This window comes from Phragmites australis, chromosome 8 (assembly GCF_958298935.1).
Source record: "Phragmites australis chromosome 8, lpPhrAust1.1, whole genome shotgun sequence".
NCBI classification, from domain to species: domain Eukaryota; kingdom Viridiplantae; phylum Streptophyta; class Magnoliopsida; order Poales; family Poaceae; genus Phragmites; species Phragmites australis.
The window spans coordinates 23,371,492-23,391,528 of record NC_084928.1 but is presented as its reverse complement, the minus strand read 5'-3'; the positions used below and the strand labels follow the sequence as shown (position 1 = coordinate 23,391,528).

At 43.3% G+C, this 20,037-nt stretch overlaps 1 protein-coding gene across 3 annotated transcripts; it reads left to right on the top strand.

The window, feature by feature from the left end:
- The first annotated feature begins 1,762 nt into the window (after nucleotides 1-1,762).
- Nucleotides 1,763-19,640, top strand: LOC133926810 (ribonuclease 3-like protein 2). Of its 3 annotated transcripts, none has more exons than XM_062372916.1 (6): nucleotides 1,763-2,327; nucleotides 16,545-16,676; nucleotides 16,758-16,924; nucleotides 17,519-17,594; nucleotides 18,000-18,059; nucleotides 18,517-19,328. In XM_062372916.1, the coding sequence occupies exons 1-6, from the start codon at nucleotides 1,980-1,982 to the stop codon at nucleotides 18,781-18,783; spliced, it is 1,050 nt and encodes a 349-aa protein (XP_062228900.1). In that variant the 5' UTR covers nucleotides 1,763-1,979; the 3' UTR covers nucleotides 18,784-19,328. The 3 variants fall into 3 exon arrangements, with proteins under 3 accessions (XP_062228900.1, XP_062228901.1, XP_062228902.1); XM_062372917.1 differs by having other exon boundaries at nucleotides 18,523-19,327; XM_062372918.1 differs by lacking the exon at nucleotides 18,517-19,328 and adding an exon at nucleotides 19,343-19,640 and having other exon boundaries at nucleotides 1,772-2,327.
- Nucleotides 19,641-20,037: the final 397 nt, after the last annotated feature.

Below are 20,037 nucleotides of genomic sequence, written 5' to 3'. Positions count from 1 at the left end.
TTTTAGTGACGTTTATGCAGTCTGACTAGAGTGAAATATGATAATAAATTGATTGTTTGTTTAGGATGAACTACGCGAGCCTTCCTACGCTGCATATATGCAATGGTTGAATCAAAAGGGCACGCATCAAATTACTCAAGGTGTGATAAATTTTTCTGTTGGAAATTATGTTGATAAGGTGGACTGGGATGTTGTGCTAGTGAATGCTTGCCATTTGTGGTTAAAGGACCATGACTGTTTGATCTTGATGCAACACATGGAGGTTATTCCAACATTTATTGTTGAACAGATTTGTTCCAACAAGGATACCTGCACATGACGTACTTGCACATGGAACAACATATGTTGCATCAAGATCAAATTGCTACGATCTCCCTAACAACAAAAGGCATGCACTCACCAGCACAACATCCTTATCAACATAGTTTACAACAAAAAAAATTAACTCGAAGCATGAAGCATATATTTCTCTTCTCATCTGTCCAGATTTGTCATTTTATATCTATTGTGTGGCACCTCATACTTATGCTTCATGCTGTAAACCACGTCATATATCTGTTGTAAACCCATAAGTCCTATGGATGGGTGGTCAGACATGCTGTAAGGACATAAGTCCTCTATGAGGACAGTATGAGCTTCTATTACACAATATTAATAAGTTGTAATGTTGAAGGGTGAAAGAGAAGTAAGGGTATGGCTCATTGATTCTGTATTTTCACATTTCCTATATGACAATGAATTATGAAGGCAGAATAATGCTTGTGAGTATCACGAGGTCCTTGTTGGCATGTATTCAAAGGATGTCTATGATGCGCAATGGAATATAAATACTTCAATGGTTGTATCCTTCAGGAATATCACATTTAGATTTTCATGTTGAAGACTTCAGGTCCAAATAGAAAGGAGATCTCACTCGATGAGACTCTATGCCCTATTGCTCCATTCAAGGGGACTAAAAAAGTTGCTTAGAGTTTCGGCGAAAGTTTTATGTGAAATAGACTACCTGATCATCTTGATCTGTATGATCAAGGTTAACTAATTGTGAGAGTTACAATTCAATCCGAAAGAATTATATGTGAGTTTTATTCCACTGGGTTTTCTCAACACGAGATTTTTTATAAGGTAACATGTGTAATGTGGCAAGAGACGCGATTTGTGTACTTTTTTCTTCTTAGTATTTTTCTCACTGGGTTTTACCGAAGGAGTTTTTAAGAGGCATAAGCTTGGCGTTGAGAAGGGTCCAAAGGGGTTTGTTATGTCCCCGGATGATCCAACAAGAGGAGCAAGCATCCAAGTCTAAGGAGTTCACACAAGGTTCAACGCTTGTAATTGTATCATAGAAGGTTCCCTCTCCACCCGACCATGTATTAGGGACATAGGGCCTCATGTAATTCGCGCCTTTGATAATAAATAAAAACGATAAAACGAGAAGGATCTGAGGACAAAGTCTGTCTCTACCCAAGCTTAAATTATTGCTTTCTCCCGTTCTTATCGGTTTATCGCTAGGATTTCACAACATCGGCAAATTACAACACTTTACACAAACATGTACTACCGCGCGGCCTACCACTGATTTAATTCTTTTCCGCTGATGCAGTGCCTTCGTCCGGAAGTAAACTTTTGGACCCAAGAGTGTGGAAAGCGCAGTTGTAAGTTGTAACCATAGCATCACTCTCTGCCGACACAGGTTCCTTCCATGAGACGATCGATGGAAAGGCAAAATAATTGCGCACAAAGCGGCCGGGCAAAGTGCTGAGCCCCTTTTCCACGACGATTCCTCACGTTCCAACGATCCCTCCCCAACAAGTCTACGGGATAATCCATCGCGAACCGCGCAAAAGCTGCTTTTCCGAACTCTACTCGCCTTCTTCGTCTTCTTCTATAAGAGAGAGAGAGACGCGCCACCCCGCGTGCGCCCATAGCTAGCTCCCAGAGGAAATTAACCGAAACTCCAACCGCACCCGTGCCCCGATCGAAGCATGCAGCCGCGCTCTTTTGAGGCGGACCGCGAGGAAGCGGCGGCCCGCGTGGAGCGGGTGCTGCGATACAGGTTCCGCGATCGTCTGCTCCTGGAGGAGGCCCTCACGCACATGTCCTTCACCGACGGCGGCCGCGGCCCTTCGTACCAGCGCCTCGCGTTCCTCGGCGACTCGGCCATCTACCTCCTGTTCTCCAAATATTTCTACAGGGAATACCGCGACCTCGGCCCCGGCGAACTCACCGATCTCCGGAAAGACTACATCACAAACAAGAAGCTCGCTCGCATTGCCGTCGAGCACAACCTGTACCCACTGCTTCGTCACAAGTGTCCAGGTTTCGACCGCGAAGTACGTATAAGCACTCACACACCTCCACCCCTGCCCCCTCATATATATCTCCTGAACAGCATATATGTGGATCTATGGCCTAATGATACTCCCACCTGGCCTCCTCATGTTAGAAAATTATAACTATGAATGAACTAGCTCTGAAGGCACTTGTTAATTTCCTCACATAACTACCAGAAACCAGGGAATTTATTCTTATATAAAGGAAGCTTTATTCCATAACTGAAATAAGGTTCTGGCTTTTGCACTATTTATTCAGCCAAATAGACTGAATATGAATGAATCATAATCTCATTTGACTGGTATTTCGAAAAATAAAATAATATATCCAACACCGGAGACGAGGTGGCTGCGGCGCAGCTTATGCCATAGTCAAGGTAAGCAATAGAGCAGGGGAGGGCAACCCATATCTAGTTATAGTCACTAGCAATGCGTTACGTGGGACTTTCAAGAAAGCTCAAGGTTCGAAATCTATGAGAGCTCAGCTCGCTCTAGAAGTTGATCTTGAACATGGACTCAAGCTCGTGAGCACAATAGTTTGTATTCTAATTATTTGGCTTGGTTAATTAGGCTGCAATATATATATATATATATATATATATATATATATATATATAGGACAGCTATTCTATACTCCTAGGAGTATGTACTCCCACATGCAATATACCACCTCAACAAACACTTTATACTCTTTTATCATTTTTAGTATACTCTAATACTAATTCTAAGATACTCCAATATGAGTTGTATGAAAAAAAATTCAATGTTAGCCTTTCATTTTTGCTATATACTCTTTTTTATACATAAAAGAAGTATATATGCAAATTATGATAAAAATCATGGAATTTCATAAAAAATTTCGTGGGATTTGTATTGTAGTATCTTATAATTACTAATGAAGTATATTTAAAGTGATAAAGAAGTATAACACACGTGTAAAAGTGGTATATAAGAGGTGAGAGTACATACACCCAGGAGTACATACTAGTTTTCCTATATATATATATATATATATATATATATATATATATATATATATATATATATATATATAACCTACACAATTTTCGAGCTTTATCGAAGCTCAAGTCCACTACTACAAAAACTATTTCTAAAGACAGGTGATAACCTATTTTCATAGGCGTTCGACATACCAGCCTGTGATCGAAGGTCTGTGAAAATGAACGATTTTCACATGCGCAAAAGAGACCATATCTGAAAACCTATTTTCACAGTGATCCGCTTAAGGAACCATCTGTGCTAATCGGCCCAAAAAAAGCTATTTTTTTACCTACCAAGTACCCCCTAGGCCGTGACGTCTAAAGTCACAAGTGACACGTTTTTTCGCACGAATACGGGTGCGTGCGGTTTTTGGCATTTGAACTCGAAACCTCTCAACTCGCGCGAATCCTCCTCACCGTCCCACCACAGATTTCATATAGCATATGCATTACTATTGATATCTTTTATTTGAAACTTCAAACAATTATTTAGGCATCTAAATGATTTTAAATGAAAAGATTTTCAACTACAAAGTTATAGATCTCGTCGAGAGGTATAATTTTCATATAAAGTTTATACTCATCCGACTTCATATGAAAAAATTATGAATTTTTTAAAATAAACTGTCATCCAATACCAGAGATGATTTACATAAGGAACCACTTGTGAAAATATAGGGTTATTTTCAGAGACAGTTCGCATAAGAAACCATCTTTGAAAATTAATGATAACTTATCTTAAAAATTTCATAACTTTTTCATAAAAGCTCCGATGAGGACAAAATTTACATGAAAATTATAACATTCGACGAGATTTATAACTTTATAGTTGATTTTTTTTTATTTGAAGTCATTTAGGTATCAGAATAATCGTTTAAAATTTTAGATATAAGATATCGATCAAAAGGAGCGTATATACTATTGTTATCACTAGTACTTCTATAAGTTAAGTCTTGTTGTTGATAGTAGACGTCTTAGATATTTTTCTTGGAGATGTTAGAGTTGGTAGTATTCTTTTTCTTCTCCTTGTTCTTGAGTTTACTTGTATTAATAGGACTTGTGGTAACAATAGCACGTGAAACTTATGTGTGAAACTTTAACTGATTATTTTGACACTTAATGATTTCAAATAAAAAAGTTTTGAACTACAAAGTTGTAGATCTCATCGATGACTATAATTTTCATATAAAGATTATCTCTATCTGAATTCGTATAAAAAAAAGTTATGAAGTTTTTAGATAACATACTATCTATGTTTAGAGACGGTTCCTTATATTAACCGCCTCTGAAAATAACCCTCCAGTTCTACAGGCGGTTTACATAGGAACCGTCTCTTAAATTGACTATTACCACAGGCAATTACTTATGTGAATCACATATGTTAATCATCAAGCCTCTGAAAATAAAAACAGGCGGTTCACGTAAGTAATTGCCTATGCAAATGACCTTTACACAGACGGCTTCTTATGTCACCCACCTTTGAAAATCACTCAGACGGTTTGCCATATGACCCGTATGTGGAAAGACACATTGGATGTTTTGAAAAATAGTTTTTGTAGTAGTGATCGATATTACACTCACGTACATACTTACTCTATAAACAAAGCTTTACTGAGTTGATCTTGTACTTTTTCGATCTGTAACATATTATATTAAAGTTATCGGGCTTTACCAAGCCATATTGAGCTGAGCTCGATCTTAGCTTGAGCTTAGTGTCCTAGTTTAAAGCTCGAACACCAACTTAAGCAAACACTTGCTCATGCTCACCTCTTTTGACAACCCTATGTGAGGATGGGAGGGCAGGAGGAAGAAGGAACAAGAAAAAGGGTATGTATAAGAATTAGTCAAGTGTTTATTTCTAAGAAAAAAGAAACTTGATCATATCAACAAATCAAATTCTTCCAAGGAAACAAAAAACAGAAATAGAGAGGACCTTTCCCCATGCTATAGTAAAGACAGGCGGAAACTAGTCATTCGATTAATCGACTAATCTGGCCCCACTCCTGCTGTCTCTAGCGTGCTGACGGTGTGGTTAGGGTGAGGGACCCATCCTGTATAGCAGTAAGTAGGTCTTTTCAGTTTCTTTTTTTGGTTGGAGCTCTTCTCTTCGGATTCTACCACCATCGCTGTCACTTTCGTGGCGATTTGTTCTCTCTGACGCTGGTAGGTTGAGTTCTATGGTTTCCCTATAGGGTTTAGGCAGTATGCCTTTAGCTGTTCCCAACGTAGTGATGTTCTATGGCCAAGATGTCTCTGGTGATGCTACTATAGGGATACTCCTGTTGTCATCTCTGGTGGGAGCTGTGTGAGGTATGTTTTTGGTTGTTTGATGTGTGGGTTAGGTGTTGCTTTTGCTGGAGCACCAGTGTCGCAGCTAGTGCTGCTGGCCTTTTCTGTGGAGGGATTGGGCCTCATTGCCATCCCTTTGGTGAGTTGTAGCTCTAGGTCGTAGGCTTCTTTGCAGGTGGTCGTAGAGGATCAAGTCTTCATGTGCTTGAGCTGGCGACACAATAGCCGATTCGCTTTTAGTGGCTTAGGTATTTGCTTCGGCGATGGTTCCAGAGAGCTAGGTGTTGCGGCGTTTCCAACGCTAGGAGTTGGTCGATGGTCTCAGCGTGAGAGGCTTGCTTCACAGACTCGGCTCGTGCAGAGTGGCAGAAATCGTCGAAGCTGAAGAAGATGCAAGAAGGTTTTAGATGTTTTTTACTTGTATTTCCTTGGGTTTTGAGATGTACTGGTACTCCAAATCAATATAAACCCTTTCCCTTCGCAAAAAAAATAAACAAATCAAATTCTTCCTAAACTCTAGTCAACACTCTTCCCAAAACACCACCATTTGGGTTGCCCTTATGTCGTCGAGGGAGACAATGCGAGATCCACTATGTTCTACTCAACCTCTATTTTTTAGTTGATATTGGCTCGTTCCTACTCATGGAAGTTGTTAATCCACATATTGCAAGTCTTTTAGTCCGGTCGCAAGCCTACCTCCAAATCCATAATTTGTTTCAACAATCAAGTTAGGTTTACACACATACATAAAAACATATTTATCTATACCATTACTAATCACAGACTATAAGGAAATTATCATGTTAATCAGAGAAAAAATATCTAGCTATCTATCTATCATGGGACAACATTATAATTGTTAAGATAATTCCCTAATTAATTAGTAATAATGAAAATTGATCTACAGTTGACCAAATCAATTCTAAATGAGATTCTTGCATCTAGGGATTACGAGGAAAGTTAGCATGAATTTGCAAAAACATCGGAAAAATTCACAAAATCCTCTTCTCTTTCCTCTTTTTCTCTTTGTCATTCATTTCTTGCTTCTTCTTCCTAGTTCCCTTACCTTCTTCCCTCCCTTGCCGCAACAACCGATAAGTAGTAACAAAAAGGCAACATCGGCGAGGAGCAGGGTCAGTGGACCTCGGTATCAGTCTCCCATTGGCCAGCCTTGTAACACCCTAGGTATTCACATACCCTGAGGCTACCACATAATACTTAAAAATCTACAAAGTTTAGAATTTATCTAAAATTTCGGTAGATTCTTCTATTCAAATATGGACATCCACGACACAATATATAACCACAGGAATAACAAATAAGTAGTAGTAACCATCGCATAATGATAGAATAACTAAATAGCCATGATAACACCAAACATAAACCATTATTGATGCATGTTAAACAATAATTTTACCCATGGATACTGGTAAATAACATGTTCTATGTATTTTATCACTCTAACGCTCACTCGTCCACTAGTTTTGGTGTGCCAACATGCTTTTGCAGAAAAATACTGAAAAGATGAATAAAATGGCATCACAGACGAATCAGACGAAAACAAGCTTCCACGGGAAGATTTGGTTAGCTGGATGAACAGCAGCACATTCGATCATGGGTTTGTGGGGTTTAGCCTGTGGAACATGTGCCCGAACATCCATCGGCCTAGAGGTCAGTGAGCTGACCTATGTGGCTTGGCTAGCCAACCACCTTATCTAGGCTGGCCAGCCACAAGAGGATGTCACATGAAGTTGGCCTGACCAAGGTTGGCCACCTGGCCTATGAGGCCCAGCCAACTATCCTAAGTGGCATGGAACCTCAACTCATTCAACAGTAGAATTTCATCCTTAAACCAGGGAATTCTATGGCCAAACTACTTTTGGCTGTAGAAACTAGCCGACCTATAATTTTAGGCTGGCCTCATATATGGGTCGGCTGGCCCAACAAGTGGGGCTGCCTGGCCAATGCCTTCAAGTGGAATCCTAGGTTGGAACTGCCTTTGGACTAGACCGCCTGGACTTGTCGGAGAGGCTGCTCGGCCTAAGATTCTCTTCACATCTAGTCAAAAGCTCTTCGGCCGCCAATCCACCGCTACAGCGATGCATAGGCCACCCGGCCCCCACGTGGAGGCTGCCCGATCAATTTGGTGCACATAGGCCTGCCTGCCAACCAACCTAGGCCAACCAGCCTAGTATAAAAGGCCCCCCATCCCACTCCTTTGGGGCATCCCCTCACCATTCCATCACTTCCACCACTTGTTAGTTCATTTTTCCACCACTTTTAGAGCTTGTATAGGAAGAGAGTGGTACGAGATTTTGAGGAGACTTGGTGTGGGCAACAAAACGCTGATGTCTCACACCTCTTGTACCTCAATGATATTGATCACTACTATGGAGTGAGCCTCCTCTTTTTTCGGTCGGGTAATACTTGATGTGAGCTAGTCTTTTAATTGGTTTCAAGCATTATTTGGCTATTTAATGTACCTATGGGTTCCATGCATGCTTATCAAAGTATTATCTCTCTAATTTAGACATGGTGTCTAGGTATATAGTTAGCTTGGAATGCTAGTAATCCACGTGGTGTCTAGGTGACAACTATTGTAGATTAGCTATGTTGGGGTTACCCAGTAGGTGTTTGATGAGGTAGCGCCTAATTATATATTCAGTTTTCTAATAAATACAAGAGACAAGTGATTGCCAAAGTGAAGCCTAGATGGAAGGAAATACTCAACTCATTCCTCTCTCTCCCAATACAAAGCTTCCTCAACCTCTTCTCTATTTAACATAAATCAAATAAGTGTGTCAAAATACTACTCATTCCTTGTGGATACGATACCCTGGGATACTCAGAGGTGAAGGCTACAGTGATATCTATGCACTTGCGGATTAGTGAGGCATAAGAACCACCAACAACCGTCTCATCCACAAAGTACTCAACAAAACTAAGCTAGTAAAGTCAGTTCTGATGACTCATTATAAAGACCTAAGTATATGTAAAGGTATGTCAGTGCTCAAGTAGAAACGTACTACTTGCAATCATGTGAATGTTGCGATCACTTGGTACCTAAAAACCAAATAAATCACAAAAGTAAGTAAAAATACTCAGCAATTACAATTTGGAACTAGAAGAACACATACCAAAAATATAATCAAAGTGACAATATGTGAAATATTGGAAATCAATAAGTTGAATGCTGGAATTTATCAATGGAATAGTAGTTACCGTCTGAAACGGACAACATCTGGATGACATCCTTAGCATTTACTGGTAGAAATGAGCTAGCAGGGCTAGTGCTTACTCACAGGAACCTAAACAAATGAACCAAATTGCACAACTGGTGTTTTTGGAAAAACCCCCCAGCACATGAATGATATGATAAGGAACAACATGAAACTTGAATCTTTTGACAGGAACACTCATGAAACTTGAATCACAACAACACATGAAAATACGAATAATTGAAAGGATCGAGAAATCAACCAACAAGAAAACCATGTCATCACACAATTTCAACATGCACTTGCCTTAACCTTGATGAGATCTCAACGTCACACCCTTGGCACTTGACTTCCCACGACGAGCACAAGACTATATGATGAATACCTGAACTAGTGCCTCGGCCAAAACCTAAAAACCTGATTCTCGCATTATTTGAAAATTCAACTAAATTTCTATGTTGATCAATGTTTTTTCCACATGTTTCAATCCACTTAACCAATTGCAGCAAATAAGGCCATCTCGGACATATGCAGGAAGTTCTCTACAACTTTGCTTTTAGTGCTCTGGACCAATTCTTGTTTTAATTTATCCAAAAACAGATAAAGAAATTATTATGCAGATTAAAAATGACCGGACAGCAGCACTGTTTTGGCCATACCGCTAGTTGAAATTGAACGAAACTAGCAAAATTAGAAAGATTACGACAAAACGCCAATTTTCATTTTATGGCAATGGCAAGATTCTGCGCCAATTAATACCAGATTTGAAAACAAATTAACTCGCTGCACAACTATGAAACTACAGATCACAAATTTCAGCAGCGATTCTATTCATCCAAACTCATCCATCATCCTCCAGGGACTAATTAGGGTTTATGCTCGAAGCGAACAACACAAATCAACGACAAATTTTGCGTCTCCTCTTTCCTTCTCTTTCATTTCCTTCTTCTTTTATTCTCCTTCAATTTCTTCTTTCTTTCCTCCTTGCTTTCCTTGGCCGCACAACAGCACTAGCTCGGCTACACAATAGCAACAGGCGGCGAAGTGATAGCAGAGCAGTGGTGGCACCTGACACGATGGGCATAGACTGACAGCAAGCGTGTAGGAGCAGAGATGCTTGCATGCACAGGAAACACGAAACGGGCACAGCAGGGTGGCATCACCTGCCTTTATTAAAAAAATTCCAAATTGGAAACAAAACCTAAAGTGTTGGGGCACAAAGATGTGCCCTGGATAGAATGCAGCAAGAGCCTACTCCAACAAGAGGGCTCGAGCTTGGAGATGAACCTGTAAGCCAAAAGGAGAGAACGAGAGAGAAGTGAAGCCAATGTAATGGGGGAAAACCTCTGTCCTCATCTCCAGCCAATCTAATTACTAGTTTACCCCTAAGATATTATATTACAATCTTATGCATGGAGGGGTATTTTGGGTATTTCACCCCTTTACATAACACGTGGTGGCTGAGATACTATGATAGCCATAGTAATACCATAGTGCATCATCTAAATATCTTTAGGCTAGGGCGTTCCCCCAACAACACCACCTCATCCACTGGCTCCAAGGTTTCGAGGGACGAGCTAATGAACAGAGAACTAGCTCTAGTCCCACCACAGAGTCAGGATATCTCGAACAGAGTCCCATCCTTGTAAAATCTCTAGGTGATGGCCGCAAGCGGTGGCAACGAGGTCCGATGGTGGTGACATGGTCCAAAGCCCCATGGCAGAGTCGACAACGAGGCTAAGGGAGGCAGCCCACTACGCCCTCAATGGTAGCTGTCGTAGGTGGAGTCGGCGACGAGGCTGAGGGAGGTGGTGGAGGCAAAGCCATCTGGAGCCTCCAGTGGCGTAAACCAGAGGTGGAGTCGATGGCAAGGTAGAGGGAGGTAGCCTGCTACACCCTCAGCAGTGGATGTCGAAGGTGGAGTCGACGGCGAGGCTGAGAGGCGTGGTGGAGGCAGAGTCGTCAAGAGCCCCTGGTGGCGTAAACCAAAGGCGGAGTTGACAACGAGCCTGATAGAGGCAGCCTGCTACCCCCTCAGCAGTGGATACTGGAGGTGGAGTCGACGGCAAAGCTGAGAGGCGTGGCAGAGGCAGAGCCATCCGGAGCCCCCCTCGTCGATATCTGGGGACGAAGATGATGGCGAGGCTGAGGGGGTGGTCCGCTACCCCCTCAGCAGTGGATGCCAGAGCTAGTCATTGGCGAGGTGCTGGGAGCAGCCCTCTACCCCCTTAGTGGTGGATGCCAGCTACCCCCTTAGCGTTGGATGCCGACTACCTCCTTAGCGATGGATGCCGGCTACCCCCTCAGCGATGGATGCCGGCTACCCCCTCAGTGGTGGATGCCGAAGGTGGAGTCGACAGCAAGGCTGAGGGGGGTATCAGGCTACCCCCTCAGCGGTGGATGCCAGAGGTGGAGTCGATAGCAAGGCTGAGGGGGGTAGCGGGCTACCCCCTCAATAGTGGATGCTGGAGGTGGAGTTGACAGCGAGGCTGAGGGAGGCAGCCCGCTACCCCCTCAGTGGTGGATGCCGGAGGTGGAGTCGATCGCGAGGCTAAGGGGGCAGCGCACTACCCCTCAGCAGCAGATGCGGTGGGGATCGACAGAGGTAGAGCGGTCTGGAGCCCCTATATTCTGAGTCCCACTCAAGTTTGTCGGAATCTCAGCCCCTGCATTATTCCTGTAATTGTTTTGAAAACAACGTGTTTTGGTAGGAATAGAGAAATTATGCAACTTGTGTAGGATTGGCCAAGCCTTTTGACTCCCAAACTCCCCAACCCTCCTCACGCTTTTTGGCCACGAGCAGGCGGAGGGTGCATCTCGTGTTTTACGCATATTGTGTGTCGCTTGAAGTGTCATCCCCCTAACCCCGTCACGTCTTACGGTTGTGAGCGGGTGGAGGGTGTGTTAGTTATTATTTGTGGGACCATGATGCAAGAGGGACCATGATACGACATGGTCATCACAAGGCTATGAATCGATGTCATGATGCGATTCATAGTGCGTTGTATGTGGGATGGTGCATATGGCATAATGCACATGTTATGGTGCTAGATGGTGCGCGTATGTGATGTATATGTTCTGATGCATATGCATATGATATGGTGTGCATGTATGTATGCATGTAATGAAGTAAGCTTAGGATTAGTCAATAAGCTGATATGGACCTCTTTTGCCTCCGAGGCTATGTAGGCATCACCTCTACCAAGGTTATGCTTGCAGGTGCATAGGCATCACCGCTACCGAGGCTATGCCTGCAGGTGCATAGGCATCACCGCTACCGAGCCTATGCCTGCAGGTGTGTAGGCATCATAGCTACCGAGTCTAGGCCTGCAGGTGCGTAGGCATCACCGCTACCGAGGCTGGGCCTATAGGTGCGTAGGCATCACCGCTACCGAGGCTATGCCTATAGGTACGTAGGCATCATCGCTACTAAGGCTAGGCCTGTAGGTGCGTAGGTATCACCGCTACCGAGGCTATGTCTGCAGGTGTATAGGCATCACCGCTACCGAGGCTAGGCGTGCAGGTGCGTAGGCATCACTGCTACTGAGACTATGCCTGTAGGTGCGTAGGCATCACTGCTATCGAGGCTAGGCCTGTAGGTGCGTAGGCATCACTGCTATCGAGGCTAGGCCTGTAGGTGCGTAGGCATCACCGTTACCGAGGCATGCTATGCCTTCCAGGTTACCTATGTATGCTATTCCTTCCAGGTTACCTAGGTATGCTATTCCTTCAGGTGCGTAGGGTTTTGTACCTCGACTGTACTATGCCTGTCCCTTCAAGTTAACAGAGAGTTTGGATTGTTGTGCATTATGTGGTACTATTTGATCAAGATATAACTTAAGCTAAGTTTGTACTTTGTTGAATATAAATATAACTTAAGTTTTATTATTTACTATTTGAATAGAGATGTGACTTAAGTTTTACTATCTATCGCTATCACTGAATAGCTAATTTGCAGTAGAATGCTGTGTAAAGGTTAAAAGTAGACAGCGATGCTAAATTTGAGACGTCAACAGTGGGGTCGGTGGGAGCTTAGGCGCACTAACTCAAGCGCTCGCTGCCGAAGGCCTATCAGACTAGAGACAGAGCCGACGAGACCGGGAGGAGGGGCTCACATGCGCTCGGAGGCCGGGTCTCGATCATTCCTTGCTCTAAGGTCCACTAAATATCTTGCTTTTGTAGAGGCCGTAGGCACGGTTCGGAGCCACTGAGGCTGGGCTCCGCCGCTCCGCTGTCATTGAGGAGGCAGGCAGCCCACGGGTCCTGCGAGTTGTTGCTGGCACGCCATAGACGCTGTACATGCCATTTGGCTCAGAGCCAGGCTTCCTCAATTGAGTTCCACACATGTCTCAGCCCCCAGCGAGGTGGGAGAGAGCCAGCTCATGGGCTGGTCCACGTTTCCGTGGGTGCACTGCTGTGCAAAGGGCCCGGGGTCCTTCCAGGGTAGGCTAAGCCCACTCACTTCATCCTGTGGCGCCCACCAGCATGGTGACGGCCAGCAGTGCGCCGATGCTGACGAAGAAGTAGAACTGTTTGAGGAAGCGCAGCATCTTTTTGCGCTTGCCGTCGTGAAGTTGTTCGGACCTGAAGTTGGAGACGCTCGACTTAGAGCGGTTGAGCCCGCCGGTGCTGAGCGCCGTTAGGCAGAACCCAAGGCACAGCACCCCGAGCTGCGTACCGTTGGTCGGCACGCAGTCGGGGCTCTGCCCCTTGGCGCCAGTTCCACCCCTTGGCGCCAGCGCACGGAGAAGGGCGCCGCCGTCGAGGTCATTAGGACCATCATGCCCGTGGCCTGGACAGCGGTGAAGATGGTGATAGTGAGGTCGGTGGACCGGTGGAGCATGAGCTTTCGCAACGTCGGACGGTCGTGGTTGTAGACGGGGCCTGCGGTGGCGGTGAGTTCCGGCCATGCTTGGAGGCAGGCCGGCTGCGCGGAAGCGGCATGCTCCGGCTCTGGAGACGGGGCCTGCGGCGGCGGTGAGCTCCGGCCATGCTTGGAGGCAGGCCGGCTAGTGCTGACGTGAAGCCCTAACGGGGAGCCCGGCTCAGGGTTAGTGGCCTCCGGCGCCGACGTGGAGCTCCGGCGAGGAGCCCGGCTCCTGGTGAGTGGCCTCCGGGTGAGGCCTCCGGCGCGACGTGGTCCTCTGGCAGGTGAGGCTCAGGAGCGAGGTGGCCCTCGGCGTGAGGTTGTCCTCTCGCGGAGGCCTCTGCGAAGCCCGTCCGGTTCGGAGGCCTGCGAGGTGTGAGACAAGAGTAGAAGCAAGTAGCGGAAATCGTCTTGGCTGCAAGAGCTTGAGTTCTCTGGACCCTGTGTGAGAGGTAGAGAGCACCACTAGCACGTGCTAATGTTGTACACGTGTTAGGGAAAGTACAGTAAAGTAGTCATAGCCACGGAAGAGAAATTTTATGAGACCCGCTCGCGTAAGGCTCTGTAAAACTCTTATCCGTACCATATACGTGTGATCGCACGGCTCACGCACGTGCATACCTATGCATACGAAGACACATGTAAAAATGCTACACGGGTCTCTACGAAAAACTCGATCCCATAAAATTTTCTTCCATAGCTACGTGCTATCGTAAATATGTAACAATATGGCTGCAAATGGTAAGGCTCATGTGCCATGGTAAAAAAACATTTTTTACTACCGGAGCCCAGTAGGCTAGAGTGGCAAGTACGTCGGTATACCAATCATGCTGCCGTAAAATATGGCGGTCCATACAGCTGTAAAATACGATGGACTTTTGTGGCCATGCTCCAAGTTCGTATGGCTGATTTAAGTGTACTATCTTTAAAAAAGGAGCGATGAGTAGGCAGCCACTTTGAAATATTTTAACTTTAAAAAAAAAGAGTAGCCAGCAGATGGTCATTTTCTACGTGAGATATTTGTAACTCTAAAATATAACATAGCGAGTACCGAGCTGTTAAAGGTACAACAAGGTGGGCCTATATAGCACGGATACGCTGGGTTGCAAACTTTATAAAGAGATGAGCTTATCAGTTGACGGAACAGGTGGACATTACAAACGTCAAAGAGCCATCTTCCGGCACCATTCACGCGCACCCTCTAATACGGAACATAGACTATGGAGACTTTGTACACATACGGTAAGTAAATATACTATTATTTCTTACTCCATAAAAATAAATATCCCATAGTCAATGGTGTGAAAGTGAGAACTTTAGTCAAACCTTGCAGCACCATACCAGGAGCCCCCACTGAGTGGACACGACATGCCCCTTGATTTTTCTAGCCTCGTGCAATGCTTGCCAGCTAGTACTCTCTCAACAGCAAAGGGCTCATGCTTGTTTACCCTCGCATGAAGTGGTTCTTAGAGCCGTCGTCTCAGCCTAGCCCACACGTTGCCTGCCTGTGAGCCGCGAGACCAACGACGCGCCTAGCAGAGCGCACAACAAATGACAAGAAAGCGCTATGAGAGGGACTGACGAGACCACAGCTCCATACGTGCGCCACATGCGTGGAGTTGCGCTTGTTACAACTTTCCCATATCCAGTATCGAGGCAGCGAAGAGCGGCATGCACATCGCATCTGCTTAGGGTGCAGCGGCGACTTGGTGATCGACGGCGGCGTTGGCCTCTTGGCAAACGTCTGCACGATGATGTGCTCCTCCATGAGAATATGTTCTGTTATCTTGATGTCTTCTCGTGGCTCTTGGTATCAAACATCCCCACAGTCAACGCATTGTTGGGGTATGAAGATGTGCCCCGGATAGAGTGTGGCGAGAGCCTCCTCCAATGAGAGGGTTTAAGCTTGAAGATGAACCTGTGAGCCGAAAGGAGAGAACAAGAGAGAAGCAAAGCCAGTATAATGGGGGAAAATCCCTGGCCTCCTCTCCTGCTTTTTGAGAGTTTATTTATAAAGAGAAAGGGTAGAGAAATTACCAACTTATCTCTAAGATATTATGTTACAATTATATATAGAGGGATATTTTGAGCTTTTCACCTCTTTATATACCGCATGGTGGCTGAGATACTATGATAACTATAGTAATACTATAGTGCATGAGAATACTATAGTGCATCTTCTAAATATCACTAAGTTGAGATGTTCCTCCAACATAAAGCGAAATACAATGGTTTAGATTTACTTAGACTTGCTACGAATTCATTCGTTATTTAAACAGTATGTATAAATAGTTAAACGGAATTGTCTCGACAAGCTCCACGCATCCGAAACCTTTGATCCGATGTACGGATAAAAAATTCAATTTTTTGTCTTCTCTTTAGCCTTCCTGTTGAATAATTATTTTTTCTGAAAATTTGAGGTATTCCAGGCCCTCCCTTGCCGCTGCAGGGCCGCCAGCCGCCTCCTCTGCATGGGCAGTGGTGGCCAGGAGCAGCAGGGCGCAGCTGATGAGGGCAGGGGCAAGGCGGCGCTAGGGCAAGGGCAGCAGCCCCCCTCCCTGCTTTATGTGATGCTAGAACGCACATAAATCATGCTCTAAATTCCAGTGTTATCTGAAAATTTTGAATTGTATGATGAAATATGATGTTTATTTCAAGATTTTTTTTAATGAAAAATCTTTAAGCTTGAAGCACTCTGTGCAGTTCCGATGGAAGTTCAACATATATATAGGTGTTGTTTCTCTTTTTTTAATGCCGTTGTATAAGTAGATCAGCTCGTGACCATATTATCTCTGTTACTGTACACCAATTGTTTTTACTGACTATAGCATTTGTGATGCAGGTGAGCCTGTTTACCGACTCAGTGCAGAAAGAAACAGAGGGCAAGGCTCCAAAGGTGCTTGCTGATATCGTTGAGGCCATTGCCGGTGCCGTCTATGTTGATAGCAGATTTGACCTTGAAAAACTCCGCAAGGTATTCATAATTTTGTCATGCTGTAATCTGCTTTATTTGGGTAACTTGTGGTCATCATAATGGCTATATTGTATGATTTAGGTCGCAAGCAGGTTGTTCAAAGAAGAAGCATTGCACCTTGCGGGTGGTGAAAAGGAGCAGATAACCAAAGCTGCACGTGGTAATGGATCAGAGGAGCTTGGAGAGTTCGAGCAGAAGCCTAATGAGCAATGCAGCAAGAAGCATTATTGGCCAAAACGCATCTTTACGTAAGATTCTTATCTCCTTCAATCAAATAAGAAGTTGAAAAACTGATACTTGTTAGGACGAAACAATAAGTTTTCCATGAATTGTATTTTGTGTCCATCGTTTCTGTTTTAAATTAGTCATAGATCTCCTTTTTTTTTTGTTTCTCCCACACCTTTAAACTTCAAAAATCACTCATATGACGGTTGACTACATTGTTGTATGAAGTAGGAGGAACCAAGTGAAATTGGTTAAATTTGGTTACCTTATTTCCAAAGTTTATCAAGAGCTTAACGAATTCGAGGAAAAAATAGCATATCATATGATACGACGCGGTTATCCCGCGACCCAGCATGCATGGGCATAGCGTGCGACCCCCAACACCTTTGTGTTCCCAGGGAAAATAACTGACGCCTTCTCTCATCGGTCCCATGCTGCACAAAACAAATCGCCCTCCTGCACATGTCCACACGCAACAAAAAATGTTCGGCGCAATCCTAGCAAATGTCGCTTTCATGATGATGTCAATATTTTAATTACATTTTAAGAAGCATATGTGAAAATAGATTTCTTTTTTGTGTCCGATACTAACCAAAATATAATTTATTTGTTATCAGGGGTATACTGGCTGCATTTTTCATCAGCTGTACACTGGCTGCAATCGACACCTCCTCTGATCATGCGATAGTAGAGGTGAGTGGATAAAATCTATTATTTCTAAAAAAAAACTAGATCACAGAGAGACGTCCCCTCGAGTTGTTCTAAAGGTAGAGGAATACTCAACCTGGCTGTAAACAAAACTCACTAAAACTAATTTTCAGAGAGGTGCCCACACGACCTGTGAGCACGTGAGTTCAAACCCGATGGATGGCCCTTTAACCGGAGGCTCTACTAACCAAGCTATCGTTCGATTCTCCGAAGTCTATTATATTATTTCCTTTTGAGAAAGATAAAATCTATTACTTCTGTTCCTTATATCTATACAATGAACAAATGACCATGCTATCGACTAGCGTTTAATATATGAAGTGTATCGACATGGTTACATAAGGTTAATGATGTCTCTATGGCATTTCAGATCATTATTTGTTCTTTCAGATCTCTTTCTTTGTTGGGTTTGCCTGGTTTTGTCTGAAGATACTTCTTTGGGTTATTCAGGTCTGTAACTTTTCTACTACACTATGCATTTACCCTTTTATATTATGTTTGGTGTTAACACACTCCTTTCATTTATATTTGGAAATTAGATACACGAGGAGAAAGTAGTTTTTTGATGCCTTGACTTTTTTTTAAAAATAAACATTATGGGTTATGTATTTCGAGTATGGATGTGCTTATTGGCATCTATGTAGTTAATGGAACAGCTGAAATGGTTGAAGGATATAAAAAATACATTAGTTACTTCAAAGATCTGCTTATGAACTTCACTAAAATATTGAATCATTAATTATTTTCTATTTGTTTGATTAATTGTATGCTTCAAGCTATACAACTATGCACGTTATTTTCTAAAGAAATGGGAAAACCTCTTTTTTCCGAGAATGTTTTGCGCACGTATTTCATTAAGAAGAAAGCAGATTACACAACCATTACATGACCTTCAGTTCCGGGTCAGCTGCAGTTAAGGGGCATTGCCATGCCTCCTCAAATTAATGGTCCCCAGCAGCATGGTGTATTCTGGAAGGTGGCTCAATTTATGGAGTATGGACAGGTGAAGGGAATGAAAAGTGCTCAACCATGTCTAAGAAGTGGTGAGTTGCTGCAACTGATGGAGCTTGTTTCGGGAGGAATCTGTTTTAAGATCACTTTTTTTCGGCTCAATGGAGTGAAAAAAGCTCAATGCCTCGAAAGCAAGATGGCCTCAGTTGCAAGAATATTCTGACGTTTCCAGAAGCCCAACCGAGCCTAGCAAGGCGAGAAAAATTCTTGCCAAGGATGAAAATGCACTCTGAGTCAAAAGCCGTCCTTTAAATCAAAATTTTGTAGGATGATAGATGATATCATACGTATGTTATAAATATTTGAAGAATTTTTTCATGACTAATGCCATAGTTTGGAAACATTTGAGACCAGTTTAACCTCTGTGATATGAAAATGCATACTCATGAAAAATTACAAAAAAAAATCACAACATAGTTTATGATGCTATCTGTCATTGCACATTTTTTTTCTTAAAACACGACTTGTGTAAGGATGAATAAAAATGACAAATGTCATTAGGGAGTGAAGTAACCCAATTTTAGTAGTTCAGGGATGGAAACAATAGGGTCATACGGATAACTGAAAATTTTGGGGGAGTAAAATAGACTTGTTCCTAGAAAATACGTGATAGTTGAGTGATCATGTTACATCAACTGTGACTCCATCATAAACATATGCTATGTTCCTTTGCAATACTATCTACAACAGCACACGGAGCTAATAGTACCTTCTTTATGTAGAAAGTATACATGTATCTCAGAGGGCACAAGTGAAGTTGGCCATGGAGGAAATCTACCGAAGTCAACAAGCACCATACCATCTGAACTTGCGGCTCGATCGATACATACTACTACATTTCTTTTCTCTCTGTTGGTGATGGAAATCTATATTTTAAAAGTTTGGATTGTTCTATAGCACGCCAATCAGCATTGCCAGAACTCCATGATAATATATGTAAGCTTTCCGTACGTGGGCTGTCAGTTGATTAGTGACAATAATAACTCTTCTTTTGAATGAAAAATGTTAATGATGCGCAAATCTGCTGCTTCGGTACATTGGTGAAGAGTCAGTTTTTAACAACGTAACAAGTTAAATGAGCCATACTGTACTTGGAATTTTAAGCAAGCATCGATGGTGATCGGCCGTGTAATATTCATAGTGCTGGCAATGAGGGCGTGATCTTGTTTTTCCGAACTACTTACGCACGACGACCATTTTTCTTTTATTCAAGGTGTTCCTTTGTTGTAGTTCGTAGCTTAGTGACTGCTGTCCTTGTTGTGGTAGCGATCTTTTGTGCTTGTTGTTACCCTTGTTAGCTGGTGGGGCGATCCTCTTGCCGTAGTTCTTAAAAAAAATTATTTATTTTCCACCAAACCGCAATAATTCATTGTACATTTAAATTGTACTTTTCAGCAATTCGCATATAAATATCACC

Excerpts from the sequence above, each read along its gene's own strand:
- LOC133926810 (XM_062372916.1), top strand. The coding sequence starts at position 1,980 with ATGCAGCCGCGCTCTTTTGAGGCGGACCGCGAGGAAGCGGCGGCCCGC. Across the intron at positions 2,328-16,544 it reads GTCCAGGTTTCGACCGCGAA|GTGAGCCTGTTTACCGACTC; the intron begins GTACGTATAAGC and ends TTTGTGATGCAG. Across the intron at positions 17,595-17,999 it reads CTGATCATGCGATAGTAGAG|ATCTCTTTCTTTGTTGGGTT; the intron begins GTGAGTGGATAA and ends TTGTTCTTTCAG.